We start from the raw sequence: 23670 nt of genomic DNA, 5'->3' as shown, positions 1-23670 counted from the left end.
GACCAGAATTATTACTTGAGGTGGAAGCACTCACAGTTCACCCAAACATATACAATCTGCCAGTCGACTAACCGTGGTGCATCCATCAAATACTGCTCAGTAGACAGGGTCTAAGGGATTTAAGAAACCTGCACAACTGGGCTTGAACTTTTGTTTAAAATTATTCAGTGCAGGCGTCCCTTGCAGAATGCGCAACATGCTTTCCTGCATGTTACACGGGGGGCGTGTGACTGAAGAAAAAAAAAATATTTCATTTCATTATTCTAGCCCTGGATTTATAAAATACGTTTAAATATAATACTTAATAATACTACTATTAGCATTACAAAAATAACTTCATAAGGAGTTTAAAACAAATAACGCGATTTGCATGTTTTTATTACCATTACGAATGGCATTAGGCTATTCCTTTATGAAGGTAATTGATTATACATATGCATTATTTCATATTATAATTAGTTTGTTTTTTTCCACAGAGCCTGAAATCCACATTCAGTATGATATGTAATATGCTGCATTGCATTTATTTGAATACCTATGTAAAGTTAGATTTTGTAAAAAAAAAAAGTGTTTTCTCATGTTTGTAAACATTATTGCCTTTTGTTATAATGGAAATGTGTACACAACATGTAATAAAGCACAGGTATATGCAGCCAACGCAACTATTGAATTTGCATGAAATATGCATGAAACGCATTTCTTCATTCTGCCGCATTTTAATTACAGTTCACATTAAGAAAAAAAAATACTCTTGCCATGCCATTGTATGCCAGCTTAATGTTCGAGCACTGAGCTTGCCTCGGGCAAATGATTACTAACGCAATCCTTTCAGGGCCATCAGTATCAATGACACAAAGGCATTGGGGGTGCAGCCTTGCATGCTGCCATGTATCCTGCCCACTTGTGTCCCTCCACTCGTTTGTTTTCACTACAGGAAACTAATGTAATATTTAGAGGCGTGCTTTTCAGTGGAAGTGGCCCTATTTTTCAGATCCTAAAATTGATCACGGTGCTTTAAATCCCACGGAGTCTCGTTCAAATCAACATTTCATTCCCCCCAATATATCCGATTGAGGAATGTGAATGCGATAGCATAGATGTTTGCACTTTAAAGTCCAGATTGCGTACACATATGTAATCCTAAGCTTTATTTTCAATTAATGCATGAAATCAATATGCTTGTTTTGTACCTTGTTGCTGGTTTTGCAATCAAAGCCAACCACTGGTAGAATTTATAACACTTGTTTCAAGTGAAATGTGATATAAATGCGTACTCTAAAGAAAGACAGTTTTGAGCATGATTCAAAGGGGTTTTTTTGGCTGGTTGGGATATAATCACGTTGCTATTGCGAGTTTCAAAAGTAAAGTAGATAGGGAAATTCACATGACATGTCTTCACTTAAAATAAATACAAATAATGAATTTGCATGTCCAATGGAATTCAAGCTTAGTAAAACCCTTTTTTTTTAAACTGTACTGTATTTGCAGGGAAGGAAAAGATTGTTATATTCATATTTCGCTAAATGCATTTTTATTGTGCTGTGAGTATCATGTCATTTGATGAATATTGTACATATACAATTTAACCTATAAGGCTCATAGTACATCAATCTGTGTCACAGAACAGCTTCGGAAGATACTACTGAAGTCACTTTAATATGACCATTTATCCACACTTTGAGGCACACATTTTAATTCAACACGTTTAAGTATCTGAGGCAGAATTAATCCAAATTTAAAGATGGACTTTTTTTGTGCAGTCATTGGTGACCAGCCTGAAACCATCAACTCGCTGCACTTGGTAGTCCAGTTTAACCACCGATGACAAGTCTGATTGTCCTCCAAATCCCACGTTGTGATCCCCGAGTCACCCGCCTCTTCAACATAAGTAACGTAACATGTTTGTCATGAATGAGACCATAACAGCACGAATAATGGTTTTCGCTGTAAGCAGGTGCTCTGCTTTGTTGCATGAAATAAAATAACTCTGCATCGGTGTCTATTCATACACGTTGCGGTAATGTGATGAAAAATAACACAGACACAAACGCACTTCATACACTATTTGGTGTTCCTGTGCACACTTACGTAATACTTGGTCTTGACACTGCCTCAGGCTTCAGTTGTGAAGACAATTCTCTCGAATATTGAGGGTCTTTGACCCTCCTTCTCATGGTCAAAGTTATTCTTAAAATGTTCGCATGTCCATATGTAAATGTTTTAAAATATATTCATATTTAATAAAGCCAAGTAGTGAAAATATATTACGTAACTGGTTTTATTACATGAACTATGATTAGAAATATGTAATATTCCATTTTTAGGATGAAAGATACCGTGCTGATTTATAATGACCATCTGACCACCTTATCAATTAAATGTTGTAAGCGAATCAAATTGGTAATGTTGGATACAAACATTAGGAGAGTGATAAAATATTTAATAACTGCACTGAAATTTGTAGGAGACATGGAGAGGCTTTGAATTCAAATGTTTTTGCTATGATTTCTGGGGTATTTATAGAGTAAACAATCAGCCAGGTGGCTAAATGGAAGAGCAAGCGGCTTACAGTCGGAATAATTTAAGTTCAAATTCTGGTGGGTGGTTGACTCAGCCCATCATCCCCTTCGGGGCTGATAAAATTGTAATCCTTTGTGGGGGAAGTCAACAGTGGGTGGCTTATAGAGAGACTCGCCCCACAGCACGAATGTGGAAATTCCATCACGGGCTCAGGCCTGTAAACGAGAGGTGTGAACTACCCTGATGCTCAACTGAACAGGAAATCAAGTTGACTTGTTTGTAACCGTCTTTATATGGATCACCATCTACTTCTCCCGTAACCTCAATTTAGCATATAGTGGAATTTTTTTTCCATTCAGCTCCATAGTCTGCACAGTATACACGCGTAAACCCACATATGTGAAGTGTGGTATATGTAGCACACATATAATAATTATCCATAATAGAGGTGTTTGGGTTAGATTGTGTAAATATACATTTGTCATTCAACCTGCCACCATCTGACACAGCCACATAGTAAGGTTTGTCAAGTAAACAAAACATGCCGATTAGTCACTAATTCAGCACACCTGTGTGTTGGAGAGTAAACCCACAACATTTGCAATGTGAGTACAACGTTTTGCCGGTAATTACTACCAGCCTCATCAGGCGGCAGGGAGAATTGTAGATACTTCCTCTTGCTTTGGACTTAAATAGAGGGGGTAAATGTGACGTCAATCAGCCAATCAGGTGCGAAGACCAGAGAGGGGGTAATAATTAGATCGAATTGACCCATTAACTGTTATGTCTTTCACCATGCTTGCATTATACGTGTTATACTTTCCACAGGTATTACATGCGGCGCTGCATTAACTGGACCCAGTGGAACAATCACCTCCCCTAACTTCCCGGTGCAGTACGATAACAACGCCCAGTGCGTGTGGACCATCACAGCTTCGCGCCCTAGCAAGGTTTGCCACGTTCTAAATCTTCTATGTGCACATTTAAATACTCTACTAGCTAATTAACTGCTGTGATGTTCCTGCGGCAAACACTATGATTGCATGTATTAGCCAGTGTTGTGTTTCATCAGCTGTGGGAATTTTTTTTACGCGTTTTGATCAAGCGTTTATAGTACAGGTAGTTAAAGGCTAAGGTGCAGCTCTGGATTTGTTTTCTGACACCACTGCTGGCAGAAGTTCTTCCACCAGAGGGAGCTCTAGATAACCCTTCTAGAGGGTAGTTGGCCTCGTGTTCCAAGCTAGCCTGACATCTTGGAAGAGGTGGAATTAGCCACGCACTTGATTCCACGTCACGTGACCTGCCGATCGACAAACTGTGGTGCACACATTTATACTGCTGGGTGGACAGAGGTTGGGCGATTCAAGAAACAATTGCCTCTTGTTCTGCAACGGGAGATTGAACTGGTAACATCCGGATTGCAAGCGTCCCAACTATTACACTAGAACAACAACTACCATAGCAGCAGACTGCAGATGAGAGACATTTAAATATAATGTAACCAAAGGCAGTTCCATGAATTATGTTTTGTAAAATATGTACTGTACTCATATTGTGTATAGGTATAGTCTGACTACGTAATTATCCTGATGAAATTACTTTAATGGATTCAACCATCCAAATAACACACTGCGTCTAAGTAATAATGTTTCTAATTTTAAAGCTATTGAGACATTCAAATAATTACTCTTCTGTTTATTTACGTTTGAATATTAAAATAAATAGGCAAGATTCGTGATTTTTGTTCCATTCCTCCAAAAACATTACAATGTATACGCATTTTTATTTTTTTATTTGCAAAAGAAAGTTGCTATTACAAATAAATTAAGGCAATTAAAATAAATATGCCTTCCATTCCTGTTTTGTATATTTGATGGCTAATTTGTTTTCTAATTTCCCAAAATGTCCTTAAAACTATTATTATTCGATTTGATAATTGCCATTCTACGAACTGATTAATAAAAATTACTGCTAACAATTATCATACACGCTTACCAAATGAATCCTGTCCTTAATGCCCATCATTAAAATGCAAGCAAAATTAGCCCACATTGCAATTTTCTGATAGTCACAGCCCTTAAAAGTTCCAGAAACATACAATACGGAATTTCTGTAATTTTTAATGCCCATGATTCGTGCATTAATTCAATAAATAATGTATATTCGTCAATGCTTATATCCAATATGTTTTCGGCCTGTATCGCATGTTGTTTGGCTTTGTGTGATGTTTATGTCTTCAGCACATGAATCAAAACGTCGCAGAGATATACAGCACATCTACGAATACCTACACGGCAATCATAAGCTAAAATTCTCAATTCCTTTGGTATATCACCTGTAATTGGGCACTTGAAGCAGAACTTATAGAAAATATGCTCTCGGTTAAGTGCAGTGGTCTTAACATTTTTTTCCCACTCGGCTCAATCATGGCTGTGGACTAGCTGCTTGTCAAAGGGACATTCGTACAACGTCAAGGGGAAAACGTCATCCTGCAAAGTTGTCCTCTCGTGATAAATTAATTCCAACTTGTCGAAAAGCCATATCAGGAGAAAATATGCGGTAGGCAGACTATCGATAATAGATCATGTGTGATTTGTATCCAGTGCCCTTTCCCACAAATTTTACTCCTAAAATTTGCAAAACAGCAGAGACATCTATTGAAAGCAGATCTAGTTGATGCATCTTGTACGTGAACAAAATGCCTCCAAATTGTTCCAAGTTACTCAGTGTGGTCCTATTGAAGTCCCACAACTCAATCTCTAAATCTGAAAGCTGACTGGCTCGCTCATGCGGTGAATAGGCTTTGTCTAATGGAAAATACAATTCGTCAAAGTGGGAATTTGGCATTCATGGGTGCAGTGCTGTCTGGACAAGTTTTAGAATTTAAAAACCGACTCAACGTTACCACACTTGTAAAAAAACCTTACATCATTACAAAAAAAATGTCATTCACAAAGCTAGCATTTTTTCCTTGAAAAGACGGGTGAAATGTTAAAGGCAAAATTGCAAACCCTGTAATTACTTCCTCATGCCACTGCTGGCAGAAGGACCTCTGTTTGGACGGAGACCCCCCACCACACTGTGGTAAATCTATTTATACTGGCTGAGTGGACAGAGGCAAGGTGGGGGTTTAAGAACCTCTTGATTGCAAGTTCAGTGGGCTAACCATTACAGCATGGCAGCATCCCCTATTTATGTATTTTCCCTTTAATAAATGCAAATTACATGCGATTGCATGTGTAATTAAAAATACATCTACAGCAAAATCACCGGACAATGTGCCTTTCGATATGTAAATGCATTTGTAAACAGGTTTATGATGGTCTTTTGATTGGATTTTCATCTATATGTTTGAAGATGCATTTGGATTAAAAATTTATTCCAAGTGGATACACTCTAAATCAATGCGGATTTAGGTTCTGCATAACATGAATTTGATTGGATTGTATTTAAAGCCAATATGTTAAAGATCCACTGACCTTTGCATTCATGAGATAAAGGTATATGAATGTATTGTGGTTGATAAGTAGAAAGAACAGTTTGTGTAATGAGGTAATTTGACTATTTTGCAGAAAAATGTTGGAATGTAAACAGTACACTTTTAATTATAATGTTTGCATAACGCGCATTCCCTTGGCTTCTGAATACTGAAGCACAGCTCTGATTCCCCTATACAATATAATACGTGTCCAAAACTATTCATAGTATATAGATGTATCCCTCGATTTACGAAAGGGATGTGCTCTTTAAAAACAAAAACGCGTGTTTTTTTTCAAATGCTGCCACGGGAGATTGAACTGGTAATATCTGGATTGCAAGCATCGAAACTATTACACCATGGCAGCAGAGTGCAGATGAGAGGCGGGGATATGTTTCAGACAGTCATTCCAAATCTACTTCTAACCTAAAAAATTATACACCTATATCACTAAATCTTGACATAAAGCTTTCATGACTGTAGGAATTCATATTCTTTGGGTCTTTCGGTAAAGTCACGTAGATAGGTTCAAAGAAAATAACAAAAAATAACAAACCAAAAACTTTTGTTACTACTTTTTTCGTTATTTTTTAAATTATTTTCTTTGAACCTATCTACGTGACTTTACCGAAAGACCCAAAGAATACCTGTATCACTTTTCACAATACTTAAACATAATAAAGAACATCAATATTAAAACGGTCGAATCGTAATTAATTTAAAACAAAAAAAAACCGCTTCACCCTTTCAAGAAACTAACCAACACAGATTGAGTGGTAAGGCAATGTGGAGGCGTTACTGTTGCACTGCAGGGACACCGTGCCGCTGTCATTGATGGATGACGCAGCCTCCTGGGTGCCTCCTGTTTGACGATCTCATGTTGGGTGCCGTGGGAAATTTCGTTCACGTGGAAATTAGATTTCGTTAATCGAAGGGTGTGCGTAATTTGTCATTTGCGTTCGTGCCCGTAGAAATTTCTACAGTTTTATAAATGCATATTAGTGTCCCGCAGCAATCAAGTGTGCTTCCAACCGAAACACTGTTGGAAACTGTCATGATAATTGTAAAACACAAACAGTCCTTACATAAGATTTAATAAGGCCATTCAATAAAACAAAACAAATAGGACATTTTATTTACTACCAAGCCGTTTTGATTTATTTTGTCCTTTGCATAGTAGAGCAGCCTACGATAATTTAGGTTATGAAGTCAAGCAATCCCTTTCTATCTGTTTATTTGACAGCTATTTTGGGATTCTTTAAGTGAAGGTGAGTGACAAGATGTGTGCAACTTGCCATAGTAATAAGATGGAAAAGGCACATAAATGGAAGGAAATTGCATTCTGCTTTTTGCTGTCGAAGTGGACACAGAATTGCCGTGCAGTGTATGTCCATTACATATCCAATTCCTTTAGCAATCACAGAATTTTTGAGATATGGCAGCAGGATATGTGAATTGTCTTTGAAAACCATTTCATACACTCTGCTTATTCATTTCTAAAAATATATATTGGCAAATACTGTAAAATGGCAAAGTACAACATTCTGTACACAGGGTCGTGTTTACCATAGGTATATATAATCTAAAAAGTATGCAATGCAGTGCACAATTAACTTTTGTCACATGTAACACTGTTGTCACACTGAGGTTTAACACCGTATGTATAAACTACATTGAATCTTCAGAAAGTGATGTAAGCAAATGTCTGTTAAGTCTCTCAGACCTATATTTCTGCCAGTGCCTTGCAAAATCAATACACATTTGATCCATAGTATGTATGTTTTAGACCCATGTAACACAGGGAATGTCAAGCATGCATCCACATTTCAACTGCGGTTGAACTAGCGCTATCTCCAGTGATGTGGGGGACAAACATCAACGATCATATTATCCACAATGGTATTTGGTTCACTGCAACAACAAAAAAAATCACCATTTGCAACCCGGTAACTGACCCGAGCAGTGAAGTTCCAGACTTGAACCTTCCACGGAAAAATTGGACAAACCTCAACCACTTGAGGACAGGGAAGATGTAGCCACTTTCTCCACAAGTGGAACGCGAGGGGCAGCCTTTACTGTGACCGTAGCCACCCAAGTCAGACGGTAACCCATGTACTGAGCTCCTGCCCCGAGAGATCAATTCCCGGTGGCATGCCTCGCCCATAGTCGTTGAATGGATTACTAACTTGCGGCATCAGACTGTCGCAGCTTCCCCAGCCATACAAAGAAGAAGGATCTGCAAATTTTACTCCATTTATCTGCGGATAATATAAACAATAGAGGGAAATGCCAATTATAGACCCGACAGGTCCCGCGAGTAATTAAAGCATAACATAAATCTTGACTTAAAGTTTTCGTGACTGCAGGAATTCATATTCTTTGGGTCTTTCGGTAAAGGCATGTAGATAGGTTCAAAGAAAATAACAAAAAAATAACAAAAAAAACTACGACGTTTCGATCGCAACACAAGCAGTCTTCATGACAACAAGCGGTCCTGATGATGACCGCTTGAGTTGCGATTGAAACGTCGTAGTTTTTTTGTTATTTTCTATGAACCTATCTACGTGACTTTACCGAAAGACCCAAAGAATAGCATAAAATAAGTTATGACAACCAGTATAACAGGTAATCCATTGTGGGTAAAACACTATGTACATTGGAGTTCACATGTTTATTGGATCTAACCACAGATCTGCGTACATATATTCTTTATTATTAAGACCACGTAGATTAAGATCATCTGTAAGCCAGAGAATGCATTTTAAAACGATCATTAAAATGTATTAGAGCTGAGTCCCAGTTTTTTTTTGCCATATTTCAATGATTCTTGCCTTCCTCATGAAACTAGAAACTTAATTTACCATCACAAGTTAATTATGATGTTTATAATACTCTGAAAACTTCTGGAGGAGTTGCATTCCCCTGCTGAATGTGTAAACTGTCTAATAATATGTAAACTATCTTATTATATACCTCCGACTATTTCTTAAAGATCTGCAGTGTTTGATGTAAAATATCTGCTTTAATAGTTTCAAGAAATACTTATTGTAGTATTTGCATATGTATAGTGGTTTAAATATAATTGACTGCGTGAAAAAATACTTTAGTCATCATTTGGGTGTGATGATTCATTGATATTATGAAAAGAAAACTCCAATGAAAATTCTGTTGTTGACCAAATTACATTGACGCATACTTGACAACCCTATCAGTTTAAGCTGTAAGCTGCTGATTCGTAAACCGCCTTTCTACACAGTGAATCTTTAAAGCTAGTGATACCACTTTAGGAACACATTTTATCCAGTAAAAGTCTTTCAAAATTCGCAGCCTCCCACAAATCGTAGGATTGGAAAGTACTGTATGTTGATGTTGTTAATAATTTTCTATTATATACTGTACATAGCATTCATACAAAAAATATGTTGTCTTTGCAACTTCGGTCTATGTGTAACTGATCATAAAAAATTATGGGACCAGGAACATGCTCAGTATAAATAGTTTTAAAATGTTCCATAAATATGATATATACTATGGGTAACTTGACATTGTGAATGTGACAGTTTTTATCAGAAAAAAATCTGACATTGGTATTCCCCAGATCAGCAGGGGAATGCATCTCTTCCAGAAGTACAGAGTGAAGACATTTTAGAGTTTATAGGCTTCGTTGTAAACGTGAATTTGTGGGTGCTCGCTGACATCACTTTTCCCTGCGGCCTGTGTCGGCTACATGTCAGATACAGTGAGGGAAAAAAATATTTGATCCCCTGCTGATTTTGTACGTTTGCCCACTGACAAAGAAATGATCAGTCTATAATTTTAATGGTAGGTTCATTTGAACAGTGAGAGACAGAATAACAACAACAAAATCCAGAAAAACGCATGTCAGTGATGTTACAAATTGATTTGCATTTTAATGAAGGAAATAAGTATTTGACCCCCTCTCAATCAGAAAGATTTCTGGCTCCCAGGTGTCTTTTATACAGGTAACGAGCTGAGATTAGGAGCACACTCTTAAAGGGAGTGCTCCTAATCTCAGCTTGTTACCTGTATAAAAGACACCTGTCCACAGAAAAAATCAATCAATCAGATTACAAACTCTCCACCATGGCCAAGACCAAAGAGCTCTCCACGGATGTCAGGGACAAGATTGTTGACCTACACAAGGCTGGAATGGGCTACAAGACCATTGCCAAGCAGCTTGGTGAGAAGGTGACAACAGTTGGTGCGATTATTCGCAAATGGAAGAAACACAAAAGAACTGTCAATCTCCCTCGGCCTGGGGCTCCATGCAAGATCCCACCTCGTGGAGTTGCACAGGAGGATCCTGTCAGGCAGCTGGGACCATAGTCACCACGAAAACAATTGGTAACACACTATACCGTGAAGGACTGAAATCCTGCAGCGCCCGCAAGGTCCCCCTGCTCATCTGAAGTTTTCCAATGAACATCTGAATGATTCCGAGGACAACTGGGTGAAAGTGTTGTGGTCAGATGAGACTAAAATGGAGCTCTTTGGCATCAACTTAACTCACGGTGTTTGGAGGAGGAGGAGTAATGCTGCCTATGACCCCAAGAACACCATCACCACCGTTAAACATGGAGGTGGAAACATTATGCTTTGGGGGTGTTTTTCTGCTAAGGGGACAGGATAACTTCACCGCATCAAAGGGACTATGGACGGAGCCATGTACCGTCAAATCTTGGGTGAGAACCTCCTTCCCTCAGCCAGGACATTGAAAATGGGTCGTGGATGGGTATTCCACCATGACAATGACCCAAAACACACGTCCAAGGCAACAAAGGAGAGGCTCAAGAAGAAGCACATTAAGGTCCTGGAGTGGCCAGCCAGTCTCCAGACCTTAATCCCATAGAAAATCTGTGGAGGGAGCTGAAGGTTCGAGTTGCCAAACGTCAGCCTCGAAACCTTAATGACTTGGAGAAGATCTGCAAAGAGGAGTGGGACAAAATCCCTCCTGAGATGTGTGCAAACCTGGTGGCCAACTACAATAAACGTCTGACCTCTGTGATTGCCAAGAAGGGTTTTGCCACAAATTACTAAGTCATGTTTTGCAGAGGGGTCAAATACTTATTTCCCTCATTAAAATGCACATCCATTTATAACATTTGTGACATGCGTTTTTCTGGATTTTTTTTGTTATTCTGTCTCTCACTGTTCAAATAAACCTACCATTAAAATTATAGACTGATCATTTCTTTGTCAGTAGTACAGTAGTACAAAATCAGCAGGGGATCAAATACTTTTTTCCCTCACTGTATTTGTCTCCGTATGTATTGCTCGCATTGAGTGGAGTGGTCACGCATTGGTTCACGAACCCGGACACCTGGGCTTCCCCTAGGTTGATTCAGCCTCAAATGGGTACCTCGTGTGGTATGTAAATATCATCATACCTTGGTGTGGTGCCAGCTATACCACCCCCTCGTGCACTATGCTGGCCTGCATGCAGGTGCTTGCTAACAGAACACTTGCCCCAACAGCCTGAAAAGGCAATATGATGGATTTCTGTCTTCTATTACTTTGTATGCTTCATTTGTCATACATTTACAATATACACATTGGGTTTTCTGGGTAATTTGAATATTTTGATCAACTCAATCATCCAAGCACTTCAGATAAACTAGTAGAAATGTGCACACATGCTGGAGTGTAAATGGCCAATGCTGAGAGATGGGTTAAGTGTGATCGGTATATTCGGAGGGCAGCTGTGGTTGATTTCTTCGAAGGGGGTTTGTTTATTTAAAAACCACAAATTAACATAAACATGTTGTCTTTTCATTTTTCAATCATTCTTCCCATTAATTGTGTTTCAATTGATGCCATGATTTGAAACCGACTTTTCACCGATGCTTTTTGTTCATTTACTCGATTTATAAATTCAAAGGCATTAGTAATAATTGCTTGACATATAAAAAAAAATCAGCAATATATTAATAGGCAATATATTAATAGGCCTCTGCATAATGCGTTCCATTGAATAAATGTGCTGTAAATTCCGTTTCTTATCTGCCAGTGTAACACCTAGCTTTACCACCACGAAAATGATAGATATATTATCCCACATATCATAAATGTAATGGCCAACGGCGAGCTGGCTGTTAAGTTATGACCTATGACCTTTTGGCCTGAAAATCAATACGAGACAAGATATAGTGGTTTTGTACCACCCGTTACGATTTTGTCAAGATTGGTCGAACGACTTTATACATCTTGAGTACAGACAGACAAAGGGTTGATTACTCACTGCCCTTTACATTGATGTACAGTAAGAGCTATAATGCGTAGATGCTAATACACACGTTACAAAGAAAGACTCTCTAATGTATATATGTTATATACATGTATAAACGCACGTGGGAATTTGCTGAATGCATACAACATTAAAAACCTTTTTTTGAGAGGATATGTCTCTAGAGAAGTTGAAAATGACATGTGCAAATGAAATATATAGTTCAATGCCATGCAATAATTGTAATAGGTGTCATATTATGATGAAAAAGGAAAGTCATGCATTTTGACTGAATTTTTTGCCAATTTATTTGCAAAATATAAACTATAATGCCGTCATAATCCTAGTTGCTACTGTTGTTTGTAATCTTTAACATGGATGTAGGTGCTAATCAAGGCAAATACATTCGCAAATTATTATACATATGGAAAATACAGGTTTACAGAATTCCTAAAAATATGATTATTCCTTAGACGTATATGGCAATATGCATGCAGGCATGGCTGGTAGTACAATGAAACACGAATAACAAAATGCACCTTAGCAGGGGTTTGGAAATGAAGAACACATGCAGTGTGCACAAATAAGGAACACACACTTGCATCCATAGATACTGAACCACAGCCAATGTAATGCAGAGAAATAAACGTGTGGCCTTGGGTTATTGCTAAGACACATTCGTTTTGTCATAGTTTGTTTCATATGGGGAAAAAACCCCGTAAATAAATTGTAGGGCATTCAGTTGAGCGTATTCATGATTGATTGTAATCTTTAAGTTAAACATTGGATAAATAAAACATTTACATTGCAGATTGTGCAAATGTTACATTCAAAGAAATCCACAGGAATTACGTTTTATGTTTTTTGCTTATTGCGGAAATGCAAATTTGCCAGCACACTAATTAGTGTGGATTATGAAGTGATTGCATTTAAATTGTATAACGTATAGGAATATGTACAGGTGATGAATCAAATGAAAATACAATAGTTTATATTTATTCTGCAATATAGTGGTTTAAAGATGCATGCTTAATTATCAATAAATAAATAAATATTCGTGGTATTAGAACAGTAGAGGGACGGTGTCGTTATTAACGTACTGTGCAATGAAGCCAACAGCCTAAGTTCGATTCCTAGCCACGGCTCACATCAGTGCCAAGTTATATATGAACCAGTCATGGGGGGCCCTCCTTCAACCGTTTGCACTGACCAGCGTGGTGAAGTATGGCCAAACAACCCCCTCAACCAACCTGAAGTGGGGAGGCTTTCAGCTTACAGTGGATTGAAATAAGGGCATAAATGAAGCGTTAGTGTTTAGTTAATCTCATTGTTCTCATAACAATAGGATCATGTTGAAATATAATGTTTACTCACGTGGAAAAAAAAAACCACCTCAGACATCATAGTTATGTTTACATGAAATGTTTTAATGGTTAACATAATCGATTTATTTATACTCAAAAATCTTGAAATTCACATCAACGCGATCACTATTCCCGGTGCGTGTACCTCTTGAGATGTATGACCATGCCTTTTCAGTGCTATAAATAATCATCTTATCTCATTGCTGCAGGTCATAGAGATTAATTTTGAAGAATTCGATCTGGAAAGGGGATTTGACACCCTGACGGTCGGCGATGGTGAGGAAGTAGGTGATCCCAGAATGGTGCTGCACGTGTAAGTATTGGATTACATATTCCTTACGGAAAGTCCTATCAGTGGAGCTGAAAGCAAACCAACACACACACACATACACACATTCATGCACGTATCTGCACATGCGTTTTCTGTTTTCTTGCTTATGGATATACTGTATAAATATATGTATTGTTTAGTTTGTGAATATATGTAATGGTTCAAAGTGTATATATGCAATGAGAGGCTAATATATCTGTAATTGCTCAAGTCAGTTTTATCCTTATTTTGCATAGAATGATGATCAAGGCATTATCTATGATTGAGGGGTTTTTTTTCTGTGTAAATGTTTAGTATGCAGGTGAACTAATTTTGTTTCAACAATTGATCTTGCTTTTTTTATGATGTTCATAGCTTTGCAATCTGGTCCAGGATCTTTCCACTTTTTTTATGCTGTGATGGGGCAGAGTTTTTCTTATAAAGGTGTGACATCTGGAACACTTTGTCTTCATAGGAAAACAGCTGGAAACTCTTGACAAAGATCATTGGATTGCACTTGCCAGGTTTAGAAAAGGGGTTTCTACCATGGTTCACATGCCTACTATCAATGAGTTTATGCAAATGACAAGGAGATATAAAATACTATTATGCCTATCTGTTATAGATGATGAAAATGAATAAGTCTTGGTGGTAATGGGTGCAGTCAAAAAACTTGTCACAAATCAAGGACTAATAAAACACACGAATATTTATTAATAAAGAACGGTTTACAAAGCTCAATCGGCTACACTAAAATTCCATAAAAAGTAATAACATTCAAATAGTCCAATGGGGTTTCAGAGAAGGAGAGATATTTTATCTAAGGTTTTCACACCAACATTCAAATATTTTTTGGGTAAAAGTTAATTTGGAGATGTAAACACATAAATATGAATAACAAATGAATAATATTTGTCAGTGTTACAGTCATTATAGCAGCCAATGGGAACTATCAGAAGTAAATGAAAGAATAACTTAAGATAATGGAAAATTTGTTATTTTGAGAAAAAACAACCACCATCTACGCTCAACAAACGAAGATATCTGGTGGAGGGATACCACTGGAAAATACATCAGAGTGTGTATGCCTAGGCCGTTTGTTGAAGGCTGACTGGGAACAACATGATCAAATAAAGGGGTGATGTGGAGCAGGTTTGAGCGCTTCTGGACAAATGAGCTTAATAATGAACAGCAAAATACCGAAATTGACTAAGGAAATGGAATAACACGTGAAAAATACACACACAAAGGCAATGGCGAGGTGCATGCTCGGAATGACACTGAGAGGCAGAATGAGGAACACACCGAATAGGATCAGGCGGTATTGGTGCACGCCTGTAATCCATCACCGTGGAGACGAGGGTTGGTGTTTCGCACAAATGTTGCGAAGAGACACCCCTCTGCGAGGTGCCACACCATGGCTTTTCAGGAAAAGGTGGTACACCAAAGTGTGAATTAATCTCCATCTGTCCCTTCTTTATGGGATAGAGTGTTGCCTCCTCGCATGCACAGCTTTTCTTTGGGTATTCCAGTTTCCTCCCACACGTCTCTTGAATTGGCTGAAAAGATTGTAATATACTGTATAGAAGACCACAGAGCTTTCACAGTTGTTGGTGATTGCTCACCGCCTGACTGCCTTGCTGCTTGTCTCTGGTTCCTCAGCGATTGCGATATGATATTTGCATGAACAATGCAATATTAAAAAAGTCAACAAAAAATAACTCCTCCGAATACAAAATACATGAGAGATATTAAGTGGGTTTGGGCAGGACATGATAGTTGATGGCAGTGTGGCTGGTGGTTCAGGCTTATGAGAGTGACATCCAAAGGAGGGAACATGTCTCAGATGATGTCCAGCCATGAGATGATTGCCGGGTTTGTTTTCAGGAACTAGATTGATTCTTACATAGAAAAGACAAGTATGAGACGGTGGGAACTTGGGAAGACCTTCATCCAGCGATGAATACATCCTGGATGATGGTGATGACGAAGAGTTCACATATATAACATTCATGCAAAAAAATATATGAAATATAAAAAGTCAGTAGGCTCGTTTCATTGAATATACATTTTACACTATTGTGGAATTCCGGCATTATGCAGAGATACTGCAAAAGCGTTTCCACTTAAATCACAATGCAGTTTTTTGGCCATATTCTGGAACAAAAAAGTTGTAATTCTACCAAAAAAGGGATAGCCAAACGATCTCAACGAACTGGCCAAAAAAGATGATGAATTGGGTGCATTGTCTTCCTGCTCACGTGAGCGTTTGGTGGTGCTCACGTTTTACAAATACAGATGTCTCCACAATGTTACATCATGCTCCGGATACCACCACTATCTTGCTTCGTGCAAAAATACAGAGGGAAAATTAATGAGTTGATGGCAGATATGCATCCCCTTCAATACATTAAAGGCGTAGCACGTCTATATCGAACAATGTAACATCCAACCGCTGAGCCACATCTCTTTTCCTTGCTTCTATTGCAATGGTGAGTAAGAGTGTTCACATTGATGCTCTTTAATCCAATTGAATGTTGATTGGCCCTAAAGCATCTCGATGGAATCTCCGGTCCGTTTGTCAAAACGCAACGCTCGCCACTTTTTTTGCCCGCAGGCGACTCGATCACATGCCCGGCCACACTGCCGGGAAATCGCAATCGGATCGGGGCTCATCGTTCAGAGATCTCACCCGTGCACCGTCACACCTTGCCTCCCCAATCCCTGTTGCTTGCAGGTTGACAGGCACGAGTGTGCCTGACCTCGTGGTGAGCATGACAGGCCACATGTGGCTGCATCTGCAGACAGACGACAGCGCCGGTTCGCTGGGCTTCAAGATCATCTACCGAGGTGAGGCCGCCCAATCCCGCTCCCTTGGAGCCCAACGATTACCACGGCAGCACAATGGCACATGCGAAATGGGCAATGTATTAGTCACTGGGCACAATCATTCGGCATCAATGGCTCTCGATTTCTCCTCGTCATTTCGTATAAGTGTCCGGTTAGGCATACAAAACTGGTTCGGAAGAGAGACGTTAGATCAATGGCTATCTAATGTATTACAAATTGACGTGCAATGTATCTGACTGAGAAATGCTTTCATATATTTATTTAAGTTACTGCGATCTGCTGTGGATGTGTATGCAATTAGTCTATTTTGTAACATATTTAGATGCGGATAAATAATAATGATGACATATTATTACAATTTTCTACCTTTATGCTTTATATCATTACAATTAAGTGAAATAACAGTAGTATTTCTCTATGCTGTCATTTTTAGCACTCTTGGTAAACTCACTGGCTAGTCATTATTAACATACAAATATTAGTATTAATGTGTGTGTGTTGGCTAAAGGAAATTCAGCCATATGCAATAAATACATATGTGTATGCTGATATACACGCACTCGTACAAGCACACGTTAGAAATATTAAACAAAGCACATTTAAAGCCCCGTTGAACCCAGCAGTGAGTTCTGGTGTATTGATGTTTGTTAACTAAATTTGTAGGTAATAGGTCACGGCTGGGTCCTTTGGGATCTAGAGCCATTGAAATCCACTTCTGTTATAAGGGTGACTGGCAGGGATGATTGGAGTATTGATTGATGAATTAGAAACTGGCCAATCGGGCATTTATTGGGAACGTACCAACACTCAAGAGATGATCGGACTTGGAATGAGACCTTCTGGGGCCACGAATGTTCACTTTATGTGCAGTAAAAAAGCAATACGTGTGAATTCACAGTTCTTGTTATTGTAAAGTCAAGTTTACCGGTAGATTAAAATGAAGGATCTGAGAAACGAATATTCTATGTAATACCAACTACTGCATTTGCACTATTGTGCATGAGCAAAAAGACAAAACGACATGTCAAATTGTGCCAACACTTAAATGATAGAATACAGTACATTGATAATTTGTTTTTTTGTTAAGGCAACACTTTCTCTTTAAACATATTACAAAGCTATTATTGATTCAGGCCGATGTCATAGTGTCTCCCTTGCAAATGAGCAATGGCGCTCATCTATCATGACTCAGCACCAGTGGTGGAAATTCCTCGTTGCCATTATTGGGCCAGTCTTCCAAAGATTTTGTTTACTATGGAGGTGTAGCCAACCGATTAGCGCCGTTGGCTATGTACGCTGTGAAAGAAGTTCAACATACATATAAATATGCTTTTTTGAGTTACATAATATTTCAGCTGATGGATGTGTGCATTGTTTATGCTCTAAGTGAAAGAGCAGGTTTTTTTTTATGTCAGTACAACCAGAGAGACATAGTGGTCATTAAACATGCATTAATTATTGATTTTTACTTTTGACTCAAATTAGTGAATGGGATTCATAATGTTTTTAAGGAGCAGATCTAGCTGATGCAGCCAGCCACTGAATTTCTGGGTGCACTACCTGAGGAAACTGTTGGTGTGACACTTTGTCGTGTGTTGGTGTTAAAATTCAGCCATCACAAGTCTTAGCCACCGGTATGGAGCTAAATTGGTCAGCATTTGATCAATACACTGGCACGTGTAAATAATACCTTCGACAACATGGACATCTCGTCAGGTGGTGGAAGGTGACTGACGGGAATGTTAGCATAAAACTCCAATGCTGCCTTGCCCAAAAAAATAATGTAGATCATTGTATTGGCTACGGAAACCAAAGTTTTAAGTTAACCCTGGAATACCATAAGATAAAGTAAATAAACCTTTCTACACACATGCTGTAAACCAAGCAATGGGTATGTTCTACTGTGGGTGTAGATGTGTTTGTCGCTGTTAAGCCACGACAAAAATCTCGCATTATAGAACCCCATAACACTAAAGTCAGCAGTAGCTATAAATTGAAAATCTGGGAGGTGGTATGGGAGTTGACCTGTGCCACACATATCACACTACAGGGAGCCTTCACGTATTTCTATTTTTATGCCCGATTAAGTCAGCACACACACACACCACTTCCATCATGGCTGGATCTAGACTCCATTTACTGTGGGTACAATGATCTATTATGGGTCTTTAATATTACCCCATGCCAGGTGTGGCCAATGTGGGCCAGTCTCGAGTGGCTGCGTGACAGTGTATTCAATTACCTCTATTAGTCAGACCCGATGTGGGTAGTTTTAAAACCTTTTTGCCTATCACTTTTCCCACACAAAAAAAAAACGGTGACTGAAATCAGCCCTGACATCCCTGATAATTTCTGTATTAGTATATATTTTATATATCCATATATAAACCTTTGCGATAAAAATAATAATAATAATAAACTGTTGCTGCTAAAAGCATTGTATACCTGATAGAATGTATCCTGCACAAATGCGTTTTCACCACTTTGGAAACAGTCTTCGGATGCCCGAGTGACCATAATTCCCCTGACAAGCCCGTTTCACACCGTGAATAAAGAGCAATATTTAAGGCCTTTAGAGTTAAATGACATAATTAGAGCAATTCCAATGTTAACGTGAAACACTATGCATTCATTACACATTTCAAATTTTACATTACGTATGATTCCTTCATTATGGCTCTGATACGAATTTCTTATCCCTGTCATAGCTGCAGAAAATTCTAATAGAAGTGTGTTTTATTAGTATTTATTTTTACATCACTGCAAGCGATGTATTTTATTAATGATCATTATAACAAAAAAGAAAACCCAACCTTATGTGAAAATACTGTTAGCTGTTAAGGAAAAAAAACAGATGAAAGACAGAGGTCATTGGCAAAGACATATTGTTCAATGGCACAGTAACTGCTGCGTTAACAGTGTTCAGAATATTAAAGCAATTGTGTGAGAAAAATCAGCACCTCGTGTGTACATCAATCAGTCATTTCTGGTAGGTAATTAAGAGTAGAATGAATGACCTTGTTTTTCGGAGTTGACATTTTATTAAAAAAAATTGAAGGAAGATACCTCTCTGATTGCAGTCAAATTAGGGTAAGCCCGATGTAGCCGCATTTATTAATTTATTTCAGATGCCTTTAATATGCATGCGTCGTGTATCGTGATGTGTTCTCGTTGTTTGAGGGCTGTAGATACTGCACAATCATTAAGCCAATGAAAACTCGTTAATTTGTTCCACCCTTTGCTGCGGGTCGGGTTTGAGGGCTTCATGGTGGGGCTCACTCTCACCCCCAAGTTTAGAACTCGTTGGCGTCACACTATGTTCAATCCGGAAATATATTTTAAGCATTTGCTATATTTGCAACTATAGAGTGCCATTATTCGTGAGGAACTACAGTGAGGGAAAAAAAAGTATTTGATCCCCTGCTGATTTTGTACGTTTGCCCACTGACAAAGAAATGATCAGTCTATAATTTTAATGGTAGGTTTATTTGAACAGTGAGAGACAGAATAACAACAAATAAATCCAGAAAAACGCATGTCAAAAATGTTATGAATTGATTTGCATTTTAATGAGAGAAATAAGTATTTGACCCCTCTGCAAAACATGACTTAGTACTTTGTGGCAAAACCATTGTTGGTAATCACAGAGGTCAGACGTTTCTTGTAGTTGGCCACCAGGTTTGCACACATCTCAGGAGGGATTTTGTCCCACTCCTCTTTGCAGATCTTCTCGAAGTCATTAAGGTTTCGAGGCTGACGTTTGGCAACTCGAACCTTCAGCTGTTGTTATTCTGTCTCTCACTGTTCAAATAAACCTACCGTTAAAATTATAGACTGATCATTTCTTTGTCAGTGGGCAAACGTACAAAATCAGCAGGGCATCAAATACTTGTTTCCCTCACTGTATCACTGTGTCCATTAAAAACACAAATTGAAGAACTGCAAGAATTAAATTACTAGGTTCTGCTTCTGTTATGATGAACAACAACATAGCTAACCCAGGCTTTCTACAAAACAATTACACACAAACGCGTGCATTTGTGTGTAAGTTTCAACCAACCCTGAGCCTACATTATACTATATTTAAATTCGTAATGTTTATGCTGTTTATCGTTTCAGTATGCATATGCAGTCTATATGTACTCTAATAAAAAGCAATTGAGGAAGCTGTGGAATTAATCAGTCGTGGACCCACCACTCTGCAAAGTGGTGGGTTTGCTAATATAATGAGCACGGCTGCATGTAAGTTATACATTAGTCTATTTCGCACATACATTAATCATTGTTTCAGAAAAGTATTTTTTTCTCATTTTACCAGAAACGCCTTTACAATTCTGTTCGTGATGATTCTTGTTCGGGCAATAAATTGGACACAGAAAATTACACTTATTGCGACGTTGCTAACAAAGCTTTCATCGCCACTGTATTTATGTTAACTATTTGATGTTGGCAGCGTTACTGGTTTATTTTGATGTGACCTGTGCATTATTTAATTATGCTGCTGTATACAGCACGTATTTATTTCCCCAACAATAAGAGTAATGCGTGTGGCGGCAGAAGAAAAAAAAATGTATCTGCCTTGCTGCGGTCTGTGGCACGAAAACCCTCGTAATGAGCAGCTGACAGTAACAGATGTAGCTGCACCACATGTATCACGCTCTGCCTGCCACCGACAGCAGTGTGCTAACTCAGGACAGCAGGTGCATTGGTAACACGCAATTTGTCAGAGTGTGGCAGAGCATGGCTGGATTTCTACCCCACCCTCCCACTCAGCTACTTGGCTTGAACTTGAGTCCTCTGCCATTATACTTTGCCGTGCTGAATACAATTAAAAATAACAAGCAATAACAGTTTGAAGTGTTTCGTGGCACACCGTGTTTCCACAAATGCATGGCTAATCGTGTGCGTTTATAATACTTTGGAAATAATCATTAAAACACATTTTGCTCAGCTATTGCTAAATTGAATGCACCATCTCAACTTAATTAAATGACTATCTATAGCTGATAATCAACATTTTCAGAATAAAGTGCATTCATTACTGCTTATTGTAAGTGTTTTTTTATCACCTGTTTGCAGCTCACATTCGAATCATATTATAAACTCATGTCTGTTTGTGAAAATAGAATATATTTAGATACAATGTAATGCTTTGTTTAAAAATGCAATCACTATGGCAGACGTAAAGACGTTAAAATATTATTTTAAAAACTGCAATTTCTTCATAAATACTGACTGAATGAAATCATAGTTTAATGTAGTATCACTAAAATACGGCTTTAATGGATTTTTCACAAACATAATAGGCATGTCACTTGAGTATTGCGTTAAGTAAAAATGTTCTTTTAAAGGTCCTTTACGACATTGCTTACACGAGCCAAGCTGATTCCCAACAGTACCATCTGCCTTGAAGACAGAGGCCACGTTTAACGACTGCACAGATTGATTCATGCTACGTGCTTAAATGGTCACGAGAGAAATATGGTTCCTGGCAGTTTTTAAGCAACAAAAAACCCCGTCACTTGTTGATCAAGAAAGGTCTACACATTACATATGAACCGGTAAATGGTGCCATTCTAAATCATGATTATTCATGCATGTATAGTTGAGGAAATACATTTTAAGGAGCGGTTGCTTTGGTTAATTAAAAAAAACCCGTCTACTTAATGTGTAAGTAACACAATTATCTTACTATGTTTGTAGTTTGGTTATATCTTAAGTCACTTGTGACGATGAACCATAACTATGGTGTTTGCATACTTATTTCACTTGTATTTCGTTATACATTGAATCATTTGACGTGAAACTATATATGTTAATTATAGCTTGTTTAGGCTGGGTGTGCATGCATTTTAAAGACATGTTTTAATAGAATGTAATTTGTGAGAGGGAATCACACGTTAAATGTTTTTGGTGATATTCACACTACAGTGGTTCATAGATTTTACTTGTGATTTATACATTTTGACTCAAGGGAAATAAAAAATAACATGCACAACTGATGGACAGAAATACTTATTTTCCAAATAAAATTTATACGAAATTTTACATTTTGAATATGGCTTTTGCAATAAACCTATCGTACCATCCTTTAGAGAGAGTGAAGGCTACTTGAGTTAATCAAAACTTATGCCTTGTGGAAGCAACATAGTAATTTTGAAATCATGGCCGCACATTGACTGTCACGAAACAGATTGCTTTCTTAAAAAGTTGTTTTTATGCTGCACGAAATTGCAACTTAAGCTAAGTTTGTTTACAATAATTAGGGAAAAAATAATGTTTTCCTTTTACCGTTATCCATATTGCAACAACAACTCTAAATGAATGGCTGGCAAATATTAAGCACAGGTATTGGAGCCATGTGGTTAATACACTGAACTTCCAATGTAGAGTTCACCAGGTTGATCTCCTGGCACCCAGGAGTCTAAGTGGGTACATCACAGTTAATCGATCAGCAAATCGCGTGTGGTGAGTGAATGTGTGCGTGCTCTCGCCTCTTCGAGGTGACCAAATTCCCTCGAGAAATTGGCTCTGATCGAGGCCCTTCCACCAACAGTCGTGTGAGATATAAATTGGAGGGCTGTGTCTCGATCTGTACCTTTTATTGGCACCATTTCTATTATGGGTGCTTTAACTTATTCATATATGCGTATGCATGTTGAACTTCTATCACACCGTACGTAGCCAACCATGATAATCGGAGGTAAGGGGGAAGGACAACAAACTAAACACAAAAAGCAGTTCTAAAGGAATTCGTTTTCAATTTAGAGGTATATACATATACCACTCATGAGCTTAGATAGGGCAAGTGGATATGTTGGTAGCCTTTAATACTCATAATCCAGTCTATGTTTGAAGATGGTGGCAACAAAATGTGGAACATGGAAGCCTAAAATGTGCGTGT

The 23670-nt window shown here is 38.2% G+C and overlaps 1 protein-coding gene across 3 annotated transcripts in view; it reads left to right on the top strand.

The window, feature by feature from the left end:
* LOC116941580 (CUB and sushi domain-containing protein 3-like) overlaps positions 1–23670 on the top strand; it is a 442102-nt gene that overhangs the window by 270014 nt on the left and 148418 nt on the right. For all 3 annotated transcript variants that reach the window (XM_032952771.2, XM_032952770.2, XM_032952772.2), the window contains 3 exons: positions 3349–3470; positions 13816–13919; positions 16654–16766. In XM_032952771.2, the coding sequence (XP_032808662.2) occupies positions 3349–3470; positions 13816–13919; positions 16654–16766 (339 nt within the window). The remainder of the gene's footprint in view (positions 1–3348; positions 3471–13815; positions 13920–16653; positions 16767–23670) is intronic.

This window comes from Petromyzon marinus, chromosome 12 (genome assembly GCF_048934315.1).
Source record: "Petromyzon marinus isolate PM22_M1 ecotype Great Lakes invasive population chromosome 12, UKy_Petmar_22M1.pri1.0, whole genome shotgun sequence".
Taxonomy (NCBI): Eukaryota; Metazoa; Chordata; class Hyperoartia; order Petromyzontiformes; family Petromyzontidae; genus Petromyzon; species Petromyzon marinus.
The sequence above is the reverse complement of the archived record's forward strand: the minus strand, read 5'-3'. Positions and strand labels throughout refer to the sequence as shown.